This window comes from Trypanosoma brucei, chromosome 7 (genome assembly GCF_000210295.1).
Source record: "Trypanosoma brucei gambiense DAL972 chromosome 7, complete sequence".
In the NCBI taxonomy this organism is placed as follows: Eukaryota; Euglenozoa; class Kinetoplastea; order Trypanosomatida; family Trypanosomatidae; genus Trypanosoma; species Trypanosoma brucei.
The window spans coordinates 1,789,907-1,803,297 of record NC_026740.1 but is presented as its reverse complement, the minus strand read 5'-3'; the positions used below and the strand labels follow the sequence as shown (position 1 = coordinate 1,803,297).

Genomic DNA, 13,391 nt, shown 5'->3' with positions numbered 1-13,391 from the left:
GACGCGGTTGGGACCGCGTCTGTTATGTAGATAAAGCACTCACCACCCACTTTGGAATTAGGAAATAACAGACCTGGTGGCAGCACGATCCTTGTTCCCTACCAGTCCATACGGAACCCTCCTTTTCCTTCACCTTTTCTTATCATCCTTTGTCGCACATGTTTAGCTTTAATCGAGCGGTGCTGGAGATCATCCTAATTTTTTCTGTGTACCTCCTCTGCCGCTCCAAATGCCCCTTCCGGCGTGCCAGTTGCGTGGCCCCTGGGGAGTATGGAGCAGTTGCTATTTGGTAATCTGTGACCGGCCGCTCTGTAGCCCCTGCGAAGGCAGCCGAGTACCCGAGTGCGTCTGCATGTGGCTGCCTTTGAAGCTGGCGGAGCACATTGGATATTCTCCACATCACTACTGCCTGAGAATTGGTGCTCTTCCAAAACGAAAAGAAGTGGCTGGAAATCCTACTTCCCTCAAACAGCGAAACAGAGGTGGAGAGAGTGTGTCACGACCTTTCAAGGTGTTGGGGGCATGGTTAACAACCAAATACACTCAAACAATATAAATGGACTGCACGAATGCTGTTTTCACTCCTCCTTCTGCAGCCTGAGATGGAGCTTTTTCACCACATTCTTCCATTTCCATACCACTGGAAAACAGGATGTTACCTTCACCTACACGTCAAGGTTCACTTGACATCGCCAGAACAGAATGGACCTGATCCCTACCCACCACTAACCAGTGAGAGGTACCTGATGTTTTTCCATGACAAAGGAGTGCGCAAGCCACACCGCCAGAAATGGGATGAGGAATGTGTACTTCACACTCTCGAGGAAGTGCATGTTGAAGCTAAGGGCTAAAGTATCTTCGTACATTTGGCCGTCGGGCAAAGTCAGGACAACGGACACCGTGCCATACATGCGCACCAATGGAGAGTGCATCTGGATGGCATAGGTTCCAGGGGTGTCGAAGAGGTACCTCCCCAAAGAAACATGCGGCCCAAGGGTGAAAGCAAGGTTGTACAATTGCCCAGTATCTTTTCCCTTCCTGTCGTCGTAAATAGTCACTGTGAGAGAGAATTTGTCGCCATGGATGTCACGTGGCACGCGACTGCTTGGGTGTATGAAGACCCCAATGTGGCCCTCTGCAGCAGTGAAGCCATTCAACGACTTTACCCTGCTTGGCCAGGCTTTTAATGGGTGAAACTTTGTGGCTGTTCCGAACACCATAATACTCCCACTAAGTGTGCTTACCACAAGGTCCAGCATGCCGTTACCTGTCACATCATCAGCGAGGACCATCACGGACGATTTTTCATCAGTATCAATGGCATCTACACAGCCAGTGGTGCCCTTGACAATGTACAGAACTCCATCGTGCGAGGGGACAATAATGTGTAACCCCTTTTCGTCTACTTGCTTGGGATCTGACGCGTTATCGAGCCTAACAAGCAGTGGTGAGGCAACAATAGGACCTTCAGTTGCTATGGGAAACTGTGGCAGCAGGGAGCCGTCAGACCCCTTCACGGCGTAGATTAAACCTGTGGCAGTGCCGAACGCCATGTCCATATCTCCGTCACCGTTTATATCTCCAAAAGCTATATGATCCCCCACAGCACCGGAGAAACGCTTACTCCATATTTTCTTACCCTCCTTGGTGAAACACGCCACATAGCCAAGGGCATCACCGGTGCACACATCGGCCACTCCATCACCATCAACATCTTCCACAGAAACAGAGGTTGTGATCGAACTATTCATCCACACTGGCCACCCTTTTAACTGCGTTCCGTCACCTTGAAAGCCGAATATAGCCCCTGCCGTCGTGGTGACGAAAATATCACGCTGCTTTCTGTCATTGATGCTCGTAACCGTCGGCGATGAAAAGGCGAAGGCCGGCGCTGTGTCGTTCTTCGTCGTGAGATGAAGCACCTTCAGCCACTTCACTTCTCCCCTCGCCAGATTGACAACCATAAGGACGTCGGCGACATAGTTATCAACCTGGGCGCCGTCCTGTGAAAGTTCCACTCCTCGCCTCTCGTAATCCCTAGGGTCGAAGTAATAGCTGACATGTAGCACGACATCGGTTTCTCCTCTCCCGTCGACGCTTGCAACGACGGGTGTGGACATTATATGGGGGTCGACAGCCACTTCGTCTTCGGCAGTAGCCACATTGGTTGGGTTAAGCAGGTTATTTGAGTTGAAGGGGTCGTATTCCTCCTCGAAGTTGATGCTACTCTTGTACAGCTCTGGGTGGTACAACAGGTCCATGGACTCCCTTGCTTCTGCACTCAGCCAACCGTCAGTCCCAATACCTCGGGGATCTTTCGATACGTCACTGCCCAGGTGGTTGGGGTCATCCGCTGGATCCTCTACAGCTCCGTCCTCGGGATCAAGAAACTCAAACATTTCGTCGATCTTCTCCATTTTCCTCCTCCGCTGAGCATCTTCTTGGTTTAGTGGTCGTTGGTCAACAGCTCCATGTACTGTTTTCCGTGGCGGCACTTCCCCGCCTTTATCATCTGTAGATTCTCCATTTCCATCTTCCCCAGCGCTGTCATGACCTTTCAGCTTGCTGCTGCCGATCACATCAGTGCTGTTAAGCTGGCGCTCCCGAAATACTAGATCATTTACGCGCTTCATGCGGAGTGTCTCTTGCATCCACACAACTTCGGCAGGTGTCTCAGCTAGCGTACCATTCGCCGGGATGCTATTGCTGATGTTCCGGTGGAACCAACGTTTTTTAATCGGAAGTGACGGTACCTTAACCCCTCCCCGTGTTTCCCCTTCCCCGCCGATTAGAAGAAGTTCACCAGTGTACATGGCAACGAGCCACTCTGTCGCGCCGTCATCCAGGATATCCACAGGTATTGGGCTAGCGTATGTTTTAATGTTTGGGTGCACAAACGGGAAACCAGCGATATCTGCACCGCTTGCACCATCGACTGCCTCAATGTACTGTGAGTAAGTTGGCACGAGTATCTCCTTGTTCCCATCGTAATTCAGGTCCACAATTCGTGGGGTTGCAAGCACGCTGCTCCCTACGCGTGTTGACCATTCAAGGTACACGCCAGAACGGCATGTGTGTGCTGTCGTGCTAGCGTTTGTGGGGGCGAACCTTGCATGCGGCAAAAGGTCTTCTTGCAGCACCCGTTGGTGTGGTGACTTGTGGGCTAGTGGCTCAGACCACTCTAACGGAATGGCGTTAACGACGGTGGTACAAAGAATGACAAGGACGCAAAATATAGTTGTGATGTTGCCTGTGAGGGTCATTCGCCTCGTTTGTACGGCACAAGGCGCAGATGGTGGGATACAGTCTTTTGTTAGGAGCCCCCGAATGTACAACTTAGTATATTCTTACCTTGTTTGAACTTGAGGTGGAGGGACGACGGAGATGACCGAATGTTACAAGGGACAAGAGAGCGCGTGGTGAGTTCTGGCCATAATTTCCAGTGCGTGTATATGTGCGCGCCGAGGCGTTTAATCAACGAACCACGGTGCACTACCGATTCTGCTTTCCTTAACAAATTATCAAACCTTGATTTATCTCGCTTATCCAAAATGAGGTGTAATGATACCACAAAGAGCGTTATGAACAGCCGGCAGCCGTAGGCCTATGTAGAGAAAAATAAAATACCGGAAGATGTCTAGTAGAAGCAAGCACACATTGCACTGTGCGTCGAGTTGGTACATCAGTGGAGAAGCGAAAGACCACGTCGTGCTCGCACTCTCTCCATGTTTTCCCCATCCCTATCAACCCTCAACATCCATATCCGCTTCGACCAGGCTTCCACCCGTGGCATAGGCGTTGCTTTTGTGCTTTGGCGTAAATCTGAACTTGTCACCTGCTGGCCCCAACAACATTTCACTGATTCGGATCCAGTCGACGGCACTATCGCTCGCCATCAGCGTTTCGAGTTCGTCCCGTCCTTCGTAGTAGGGCGGTCTCTCGTTGATGCGCTGTGGTGGTCTTTCGAGCAGTCCCACAGGGACGTATCGACACAAGAAAGACAACCATTCACACAAGAAACGACGCGTATTAAGAACTCCACGCTCGTCAGCTCCCCAGTGCGAGAGGCCAAAGTTGCAGAACCGGCGCAGCATCTCAAAGCGTTCATGACTGCTAATATCCCACACTCGCCCCGTCTTTATTTCTTCAAATATCCAGGGTTTTATAAGAGCTCCTCGGCCAATCATGAAGGAGCTAACATTCTTGGACTGCGCGCGATGTTCAACAATATCTTCGCACGAGAATATGTCGCCGTTTCCAATTACTGGCAATGACGTAAGGGAGGCGCAGTTGTCGATGTAAGACCAGTTCGCTAGTTTTGTGTACCGCTGCCTGCGTGAGCGTCCATGAATAGTCACGGCCGCTGCACCCCACGTTTCGTAATCAGCAATATGCTTGTGGAGGTCCGGGTTCTCTTCGTCGGGTCCCATTCGACACTTGATGGTAACAGGCTTCGATTGATGTGCCACTAGCGACTGAACAACATCTCGCAAGCGGTTACCCTTCCTTTCCCACAGACCACAGCCGCAGCCAGAGAGGACAACTTTATCGACTGGGCACCCGCAGTTAATATCAACGAAATCATAGGAAAATCCCGACTCTTCGACTGCTTGTGCCCACGTAATAGCATCATGTGGACGTGAAACAGCTATCTGCAAACCGAAGATATCCTCAGACGAGTGCCGACGCAATAGGGACCACTCAGATTTCTGCAGACGATTAAGGTTATGAACTATTGCCATTTCGCCTACTGTTATATCCGCTCCGTATTCTTTGCACACCCTACGGAATGGCAGGTTCCCCACTGTCGTGAGTGGCGCTAGGACGAGTTTGTTGCTGAAGAGTGCCTTGTGTTGCGCAATCCTTTCTCGCATGGATTCTTCGGTATTGCTTGCCCTCGCGACAGCACTCTTGACGGTAATATGGCTTTCATCTGTATTAGTTTGCTGTAGCGCTGGGGTCCCTCTTTCTTCATCATCATGTTTCACCTTCCCTGCAGTTGACTCAGCTTCCCCAGAAGGTGCCTGGCAGTCCTCACGGCGGTCGCGCTTCGTATCCTTTCTCTTCCCACGAACCACAGCTTTGATTCGTTGTAGCACCTCTCCATGAAAGAAATTGGACTCCCCTTCCAAAGAAGGTCGTTGAGTGCCTTCAACAACGTCACAGCGAAGTCTTTCCGCCCCTTTGTTCATCCCTCTTGTGCGACCCTCAGTATCGAGCGTAACACGAACTGGCGCCGGTCGGAGGAACTCCGACTTTACTGCACACGTGCCGCGGGATGTTACCACCGAGATGGGACTTGAAGTACCACCATCATCTTTGTCACTCATTTCTTGGCACACCAAATGACCCACTTCCGTTCTCTGTGCCCACTTGCAGGCGATTGTCGCGCACCGGGGATAACTTAAGGTGGTCGAGACTTGCCAAACGTGGAGACACAAACGGTGCCAGTTCACCAACAAAAAAAAAAGGAACAAAGAAAAACTAAAGCGTTAGACTAACGGTAGCACCATAGTTTCGACATCGATGCAGACCAGTTACGCGCCAACGGGTCGCCATGCACGGGCACACCATGGAGAGGTGCATGGGGCGCCGCTCAAAACGAGCCAAAAGATGACCAGTGAGTAAATAAAACTCAATAGCAAGGGCGTGGGACTTCTTCCGTACCTCGTCCTAGCGACACTTGCGGGTAAAATATATGGTCGAATAGCGCGGCGGCCACTGATCAACTACATAACAAGACAGAAAGCAGTTGCGAGTAAGGATATGGGGGAGGGGATGAATACTAACAACAAACGCATATTTTGAAAATAACGAAACTACGTTAACAATCAGTTGTAGCTTACCACAAGATTATTTGCAGCGTCAACAGTAAAACATTCGTCGCCTCCCCATAGTAGTACTTTCGCTGTGGTCACAACGGCGACGCCACGACACTCCTCTCGCAACCGCATTAACGTTAGACCGCCCTTCCCGGCGAAGCATTCCCTCGCTAACGTTGTGGAGCTAAAAGCCTTGTCACTACACCGAAGAAGAGCCGACCTCACCATAACGATTTCCCCCCAGCTGACATACATTTCTTCCACCTCCTGCTTTAATTCCCAGAGTTGGATACGTAACTGAAACGGCTGCTGGTGACACAGAATATTTTAAAAAGCTTTATCGGCAGCTTGTAACCATCCGTATGACATAAAGGGATGTGAAAAAAAAGTGACCTGGGCTAGCCATGAATTTTAAAGGTTCTCACAGCGGCAAGCTAACATGCCCCCAGTACCGTGACAAGTGTATTCACCTGTGTGTAACCAGAGGTGCAAATTTCACTACTGTCATGGGATCTACTACGCTCACAACTCAAGCCTCAGAGCACCTGGCCAATGGCTAAAAAAATGATATTCGAATTCTTTCGCAGAACTCTGCGGAAGCTCGCACGATCCTCAGTCACAAGAAGTTGATATTATGAAGAGCCACATGGAACTTCCATGTGGTGACGAGTAAAGGTTGCGGTGTTCACTGAAACCGGCGTCGCCAGTACTAGCCCGAAACCGGAGTGCAAATATCTGCCTTTTTGAACTTTGTATTGGTACCGACCACACGAATTTAAGGAAAAACATGAGAAACACTTGGTCAGGCAAGGAACCAAACATTCTCTTCCACAGCCGACCCACAGAGCACACAAAAAAAATCCTGGCTAACAAGATCGGCTGGGATTGTCAGAACCTTCATTTCGTCCCAGAAGAGCTAACGGAACACCCACTTACACTTGATCGTGTCGACAGCTGAAACATATTGCTTCCTTTCGGTACGCGAGTTGGGCGCAGGAAAGCAACACGGGAAGCCAACATGATTCGACCCGAAGTGGGTATTCCACTTGTGAGACATATAAACAGCAGCAGCCACATCAGTGTGCTAAACGTTCTCTCCCGATCCTGCTCCCTTGTGACACAGAGGTGTTTAGCATTTCATTATAGCAACCTGAAAGCACATAAACAACGTTTTGCTCTTCTCCGTATGTATTAGGCAACTCCGCGTGATACCCCCACGCAGTCTGGTATCAACTCTGCATCGACATTCTAAAAGGACAATACTCCAAGCGGGAATGCTGAGCACGACTAGGTCGCGTCACGGTCCAAACGGGGAGACTGTCGGGTCGGGTAGGCTCATAGACGTGCCGAAAAAAAAAGCGGACAGGTCAAAGTATGATGCTTTCGTGCGTTGCAAAGGGGGGGGGAGGGGGATGCTTCTGCATTCTCCCTGTAGCCAAACCGGGTACGAACCAAAACATGTGTGATTTCTTAAACCTTGCTACATCTCCAATGAGTAAAGGCTGAGCGTAGGGAAGAAATTCTATCGTACAATGCTGTGTTTAACACGCAAGTACCCTGTAACGTAAACAATACACTATATATTACTGATGGGGCACGAAATATAGAAACCCGTCTCCCCTCGTTTACCGTGCCGGTTCTTTGGCCGTGGTTCCGCACGCTGTAAAGTGGGTAAAAAGGAGAAAAAAACTCGGCTTCATTATTTTTGCAAAAACTTTAACGTAGCAAATATAATAATACCTATCATTATAAGTGTGTAAAAGCAAATGATAATCTTGTCTGTTGCCATTCGGTGGATAAATTCGTTTAGTTCTTTCCTGGCTCGTGTAACTTCGGAATCTAAGTCCTCCACACGATCGCGTATATTCCGTATTTGTTCCGTCTGCGCAATAAGTCTTGTTGTAGCATTCACACTAACTTCCTCAGTGTCGTGCAGCGCTCGTTCGGCCTGCGCTAGTGAGCCCAGTGTTGTGCCCTGGATGGTAACAACGCTTTGAGCGATGCGTCTTGCTTCTTCTCTTCGGTCGCCGGTCGCCGGCAACGCGCCGAACATTGAGCTGCTTTGGTCCCCCGGGACGACGGGGACAGGTGCCTTTTCCAGCTGTAGCATGCGCTTCAAGTTACTTAGCTCATGGGCATGCTCCTGTTCAGCATTTTTGTATAACTTCCCTTCGTCACCCTCAAGCAACTGTATCTCTGTCTTGAGTAACTGGTAATTTTGCTGAATCTCATTTAACGTATTTTGAGCCTCCGTATGACAGCGAAGTCGCCGAATGGGATCTGCTGTTGTTTTTAAATCACGAAGTAAGCCCTGGGCCTTCACTTCCAGCATTTTAAGCTTCTTATCGTAGGCCTCGGCATTAGACATGTCTGCTTACCTTCCTTGAACCTGCAACACTGGAAAGCAGCTTTATGTAGAAAGGAAAATTCTTCAGCCTTAAAAAAAAAAAAATAGGTAAAACCGATAAGGCAGACAGAAACACATCCCCAGTAGTTATGACGCAGCTAAAAAAAAATAACTCAAAACGCAACCTGGAGCAACGTTGAGGAATCAGTTTCGACCAACTGTCGTCTTTTCTTGACACTGGTGTCTGTGGTCCAAAATACGGGGAGAGGTTGACAGAACCCTGTCCTAAGATTTTTGCGGAAATGATCCTGCGCACACGCAGTCCAAGCAATGTAGCCAACACCGCACCCGAAGGGCCCCCCACGACCTCATGGGCAGCTACTGGTCGGAGAACCCCCGCCCGCGTCAAAGTTACTTTGAACTGCCGTGACCGTGCGGTACCGAGACAGTGACCTAGGAAGTCCTCACAGGGTCAGTTGACGCACACGACCTCTGCGCGATTCAGTGCGTCGATGTTGGACTTCGGTCACCAGGACCGGCAATCAGCAGAGTGAAAAACTCGAGGTAAAGGGGCAGTAAAGGGCAGCAGACCCAGGCGCACCGCTGTCTTCCATGTTGAATGAGTTACCAAGTTCCGCTCCCACGGGTGGACCTCTTGTTCCGCTGGGGCATCCACCTCCACGTACAACGGCTGAGCGGTGATGGGTTAAGGAAGAGCAAAAAATACGCGGACCCCAACTTCCAGTTTGTGGGATGAGTCGCGTGGTGGAGCACTGTGACCAGCCGCCTCATATTAATATTTGCGCCGGAAATTTTGTCCCAATGCCGACAGGAGTAAATAACTCCTGCGGGGTCCGCCCTCCCACAGGGCATGTTATCAAACCTCTCCAAGCACGGGAACTGAAGCTAATCTCTGCAGCCACCGCCTTCTGGGACGCTACGGCGTAACGCAACGGCCCTTCTGGGGGCCGGCTCTTATACGTGAATGCCCCTCCCCACTGCAGATGTTTTTTTCTTAGATGCGATAACCCACGGCTGCAGAGGCGGTGGCGATGCGTCCGTCCCCTCCGCAGAGAGGTGAACTGACGCCGTTAGTCGGGGTGGTTGACCGGGCGGACCGACGCCGACTTTCTTGTTTTCCGCGCAGAAATGACACGGCGCGGGAGGGGCAAATTTCGATCCACTGTGCTATGTGGAGTGATTATGCGAGTTGGACCGGTCCTTGTCCTTCCGACCGGAGGGGGTGCCGCTGCGCGGTTCTGCGATCGGTGTGGCCGCAGAGGTCGTGGAGAATCTATTCTTGCCGTGTATGTATGTATGTATGCACGTATGTATGTATGTATGTATGTGTGTGTGTGTGTGTGTGTGTGTGAAGAAGCTGGTTAAGATGACTCTGTCGACTCGTTGCTTTTGGACTCCTTTATTTTTTTTACTGCTTCCGTTTCCGTCCGAAGTCAAAGTTTCTTTGGAGGTAATTTTCGCGGATATGTCTGGGGGCCTTCCGCGGCAGTTTGTCCTAAAGGTTGAGCGGCACGTTCCTGTGAACAAGGGGATGGGATTAGCATACCCGACCGTTCCAGGAGGTTCAGATGTTGCGGATGCTGACGCTACACCCCATGCCGGTGCCGGGGAACGTCACCAAAGTAATGAAGCTGGTGACGATATGGCGTCAGGGACCTTGAAAGATGAGGCTGGTTCCATTCGTTTATCGTATGAAAAAGAAACTCAAACAGAAGAGGCACCGTTGCCAACATGCGAAGCTAATGCATGCGACGTTGACGAAACACATTGTTTGTCAGTTGATGCTCTGGATATGGCTGTCCGTAGTAATGGGGCAGCCCTACGGCAGATGAGGTCATCCTCGCACCTAACCGCCGCGTTTCACACATCCGCGAGTGACGACTATGGTGATTCTATTTCCCCCAACCCCTCTGATCGACTATCCTTTATTGGATCATTGCGAGTCAGTTACGTTGAGCTGATGAGTGGCGAGAGTATCCCAGTGTACTTTCCTCCTTCATTAGGTACCAGTGGAGGAGTAGAAGGGAAGACCATGACATTATCCGAAGATCTCGGCTGTGAGAACCAATAGGCTAAGTGAAGTGTTCCGAGTTGTACAAGAAATATAGACTCGCCGAGAGTTGGACATATAAAATTATCATATAAAGACCAATATAACCAGACGCATTGGTTTTAACTTGCTGTCGTTATGTCTGGATGAACTATCCGCACTGACTTTCCTAAATGGCCTTAGAGTCCCAGGGCCCAGTTGGTACGCGAGACGGGCATGTTTTGACATAAATTCCACAAAAACAAAGTACAGCTGTTCAGTTAATATAGATAACACCCAATTTGCTGTGGTTAGGTGGAGATTGTGTGGCGTGTTAGATACCGGTTGGAGCTTGATGAAAGTATCTTAAACCGAGGTTTTGAAGTTCGCTAACAGCCGCCGTTTAAAATTGAGGTTGCTCCCCTTTTGGTAAAAGGAGGATATGGACACAGAGCAGAGGAGGACAGAACCTGAAGAGTGCGATGTGGGTGTGAAGTATGCCACGGAACAGTGAAGGCTTACTTTTCCATCTCTTGTTTCCGCGTTCTAGAGTTCTATTGAGGACAGTTGAGGTATCTTTCACCTTTTTTTCATTTTGCAAAGTCGACACATATTGTAGCATTTGGAAATTGCTTCGTACCTAACGTCCCCAGTTTGAATACATTAATGGGAAGAAATGTGCACACCTTCTCGGTGTGTTTTTTCCAACCCCTTTAGAAGAAAATTCTAATACAAGCTGACCTTCCCGTTCCCGCAGGGAAAGGACATCCTAGTGTTGTAGGGTTGTTAAACATATGGGGAGTTGCCGAATAAAGAAAAAAAAATCAGCAAGCGGCATCTGTATTCCCTTGTGGTATGTTGCGGATACCTTTAAATATCTTTCAAGAGGGACAAAACTGCTGTCAGGAAAATAAATACGAACTCTAACACTTTGCATGTTGGTTTGATTCGTCTTTCACACAGATTGTTTCCCCTCACCGCGAGGGCTAAAAGAAAAAGTCGTCAACAGTAGAAACAAACAGTTTTGAGTCATTTTTCGCATTGTTTCTATAGCAGCTACTTCTGAACTTTGTATGACAATGAATAATACATGGGAGTAAGCTGTTTTTTTTCTTCCCCCTCGCTTCCGTTTCGGGCATTTTTACAGTTAATAGGACTCAGTGTACGCATTTGTGCAGAATGTTGCAGTTCCGTAATTGTTCTGATTCACATATTGTCCGTGCACATGTATGTTTGTGTACATACAAGTTGTGGCTTGGACCTTTTATCATTTCCGCGTGTCATTCTTGAGGGGTCAGGGCTTCTGCACGAGTACGATTGGCGCGTACGGAAGGGTGACTGCGCGTGTGTGACCGAGCAACGGGGATGTGTGCCTTTGTTGATCTGCATCGGCGCCGTCAGGAAAAAAAAATGGACGGTACAGCAGTGGTTGCTACTGCTTCCCGCCGTAGCGACTAGTTGTCCCAGGGCGGGGACTTGTTAGTCACAACCGCATTGGTTGCAGAGGTACCCTGTTGTGTGCAGTGAATAAGATTGTTGTCTCACCTATTCAGCAGAGAATGGCTGCGGGTGGTTGTGGCGTTTAATTCGGTATGATGTCACGCAAGCGATTATATTATACTGCTGGAACGTGTTGTGTGGCCACGGCGCGGGCTCACAATATTGTAGTGTTCTTGTGATGTACTTTTGCCTGGCCCTTTTCACTATGGAAAGTGGATGCGCACCGTTCTTGCGTTCAAACGGTTTTGCTTCGCGGTCGAGTGTAAGTCCGCTCTACATTGCTATATCGGAGTTTGGGTGGGTGATTGGCAGTTGCCGTGCTGAGAATGATCATTCCTCATATAAAAATTTCCAAGGACAGAGTGTTTTCGTCGCGGTTGCGACCTACGTGTGTTAAACTGATTTGGTATCGATGCATTTTTACCCCTGAGATGAATAAACAATCAAAGGAATTTGGTAGTTGCTGTTATTGTTGTTATGACCATGGAGGTACACGCGGGTTCCTCTATACTGCCTTTGCGTGTGTTGGCTCTGCTGGACCCACCACCTTCTGTGATGGGTCGCTTCCTTACAGTATGTTCCCGGCTGGTATGCTGCATAATGGTTGGTTCAAGTGAAGAAGTGGTCGGTGGTATGTTGGGGAACCTTCGGCTATCGTGTGTCAGGCTGCCGAACCTCCTTCGGAAATTGATTGATTTGCTTTTTCCCACCCTGTTTTGGTTGTTGCTTGATACTGTTTCCAATCCGCTAGGTTCATTTTCGGGGTTGCACTTGCTGTTGGCGGGGCCACGCGAGGGCGACGTGGTGTACGTGCGTGTGGTTGACCGACGGAGACAGCGAGTTGCTGTGACAGGTGTGTAATCTAAGTTAACTTTTTTTTTTGTTGTCACAATGATTTCCTCTATGTTGATATGCTTCGACCTAGCATAGGTCGAAACTGATTCTGGAGAGCCTGTTTTCTCTCTTTCCCTTTGTTGCAGTGTGCAAACGCAAAATTATACGTGTTGTCGGGTTAATGCCCTTCCACCGGTTTCTCTGCGGTGGTTCCGATACCGGCAGTACGTTCGGCTGAAGGAGAAGCAGTAAATACGGGCGGGCATCGCCTACGGTGATGATTTCAAGCAGTTTGGCAGGCAAATGCGTCAAATAATGCATGTGTTCTTGTCTGTAACTTATACATATGCTCATTGCATTTGTGGTAGTTGCCGGGGATCATCCTTTGTTGTTGCCTACAGGAGTGGATAATATGTGTACATTCCGTCGGTTTGTGTGCGTGTGTCTGTGTAGGGGATATGACTAGTAGGATTCTACATCTTGCTAAAGGGGTACCGCTGTTTCCAATTAAGCAACCGGCATTTTAGTAGCGACATCGAGGGAGGGAAGAATACTACAGGCACATTTATAAGGACAGAGGTAACACTTTTCAACAAAGTGTATTCGGTACTAATGGACTGTGTTTTGTTTCTCCAGCATGTGAAAGACGTGGGTTGAGGAGCTGTTGGATTCTCGTGTGTGTCAGAGTCGTCGCAGAGGATTTATGTCTGTCTTGACCTATCACGAGCCGTTATAACTAAACTTTTGCTTTTGAACGCTATTCTTGTTATTACTATTTTTTTTTACTTTTAAATATCAACGCTAGAGCTTCCAGTCGTTGTAATTTGGTTCATGTTCC

General features: G+C 49.1%; 7 protein-coding genes across 7 annotated transcripts; 4 read left to right on the top strand and 3 right to left on the bottom strand.

The window, feature by feature from the left end:
- Nucleotides 1–229: 229 nt before the first annotated feature.
- On the top strand, nucleotides 230–556 carry TbgDal_VII7475 (hypothetical protein, unlikely; the record flags this gene model as incomplete). The annotated part of the gene is made up of 1 exon (XM_011776844.1): nucleotides 230–556. One exon carries the CDS (start codon nucleotides 230–232, stop codon nucleotides 554–556), a length of 327 nt encoding a protein of 108 aa, XP_011775146.1.
- A 169-nt stretch (nucleotides 557–725) lies between these two features.
- Nucleotides 726–3,263, bottom strand: TbgDal_VII7470 (FG-GAP repeat protein, putative; the record flags this gene model as incomplete). Its single annotated transcript, XM_011776843.1, has 1 exon — nucleotides 726–3,263. The coding sequence occupies one exon, from the start codon at nucleotides 3,261–3,263 to the stop codon at nucleotides 726–728; it is 2,538 nt and encodes an 845-aa protein (XP_011775145.1).
- A 480-nt stretch (nucleotides 3,264–3,743) lies between these two features.
- TbgDal_VII7460 (tRNA-dihydrouridine synthase 3, putative) lies at nucleotides 3,744–5,330 on the bottom strand (the record flags this gene model as incomplete). The annotated part of the gene is made up of 1 exon (XM_011776842.1): nucleotides 3,744–5,330. One exon carries the CDS (start codon nucleotides 5,328–5,330, stop codon nucleotides 3,744–3,746), a length of 1,587 nt encoding a protein of 528 aa, XP_011775144.1.
- Nucleotides 5,331–7,521: 2,191 nt separating this feature from the next.
- Nucleotides 7,522–8,190, bottom strand: TbgDal_VII7450 (hypothetical protein, conserved; the record flags this gene model as incomplete). Its single annotated transcript, XM_011776841.1, has 1 exon — nucleotides 7,522–8,190. One exon carries the CDS (start codon nucleotides 8,188–8,190, stop codon nucleotides 7,522–7,524), a length of 669 nt encoding a protein of 222 aa, XP_011775143.1.
- A 1,288-nt stretch (nucleotides 8,191–9,478) lies between these two features.
- Nucleotides 9,479–10,261, top strand: TbgDal_VII7440 (T. brucei spp.-specific protein; the record flags this gene model as incomplete). Its single annotated transcript, XM_011776840.1, has 1 exon — nucleotides 9,479–10,261. One exon carries the CDS (start codon nucleotides 9,479–9,481, stop codon nucleotides 10,259–10,261), a length of 783 nt encoding a protein of 260 aa, XP_011775142.1.
- Nucleotides 10,262–11,309: 1,048 nt separating this feature from the next.
- Nucleotides 11,310–11,702, top strand: TbgDal_VII7430 (hypothetical protein, unlikely; the record flags this gene model as incomplete). Its single annotated transcript, XM_011776839.1, has 1 exon — nucleotides 11,310–11,702. One exon carries the CDS (start codon nucleotides 11,310–11,312, stop codon nucleotides 11,700–11,702), a length of 393 nt encoding a protein of 130 aa, XP_011775141.1.
- Nucleotides 11,703–12,196: 494 nt separating this feature from the next.
- TbgDal_VII7420 (hypothetical protein, unlikely) lies at nucleotides 12,197–12,580 on the top strand (the record flags this gene model as incomplete). The annotated part of the gene is made up of 1 exon (XM_011776838.1): nucleotides 12,197–12,580. One exon carries the CDS (start codon nucleotides 12,197–12,199, stop codon nucleotides 12,578–12,580), a length of 384 nt encoding a protein of 127 aa, XP_011775140.1.
- Between the last annotated feature and the right edge of the window lie 811 nt (nucleotides 12,581–13,391).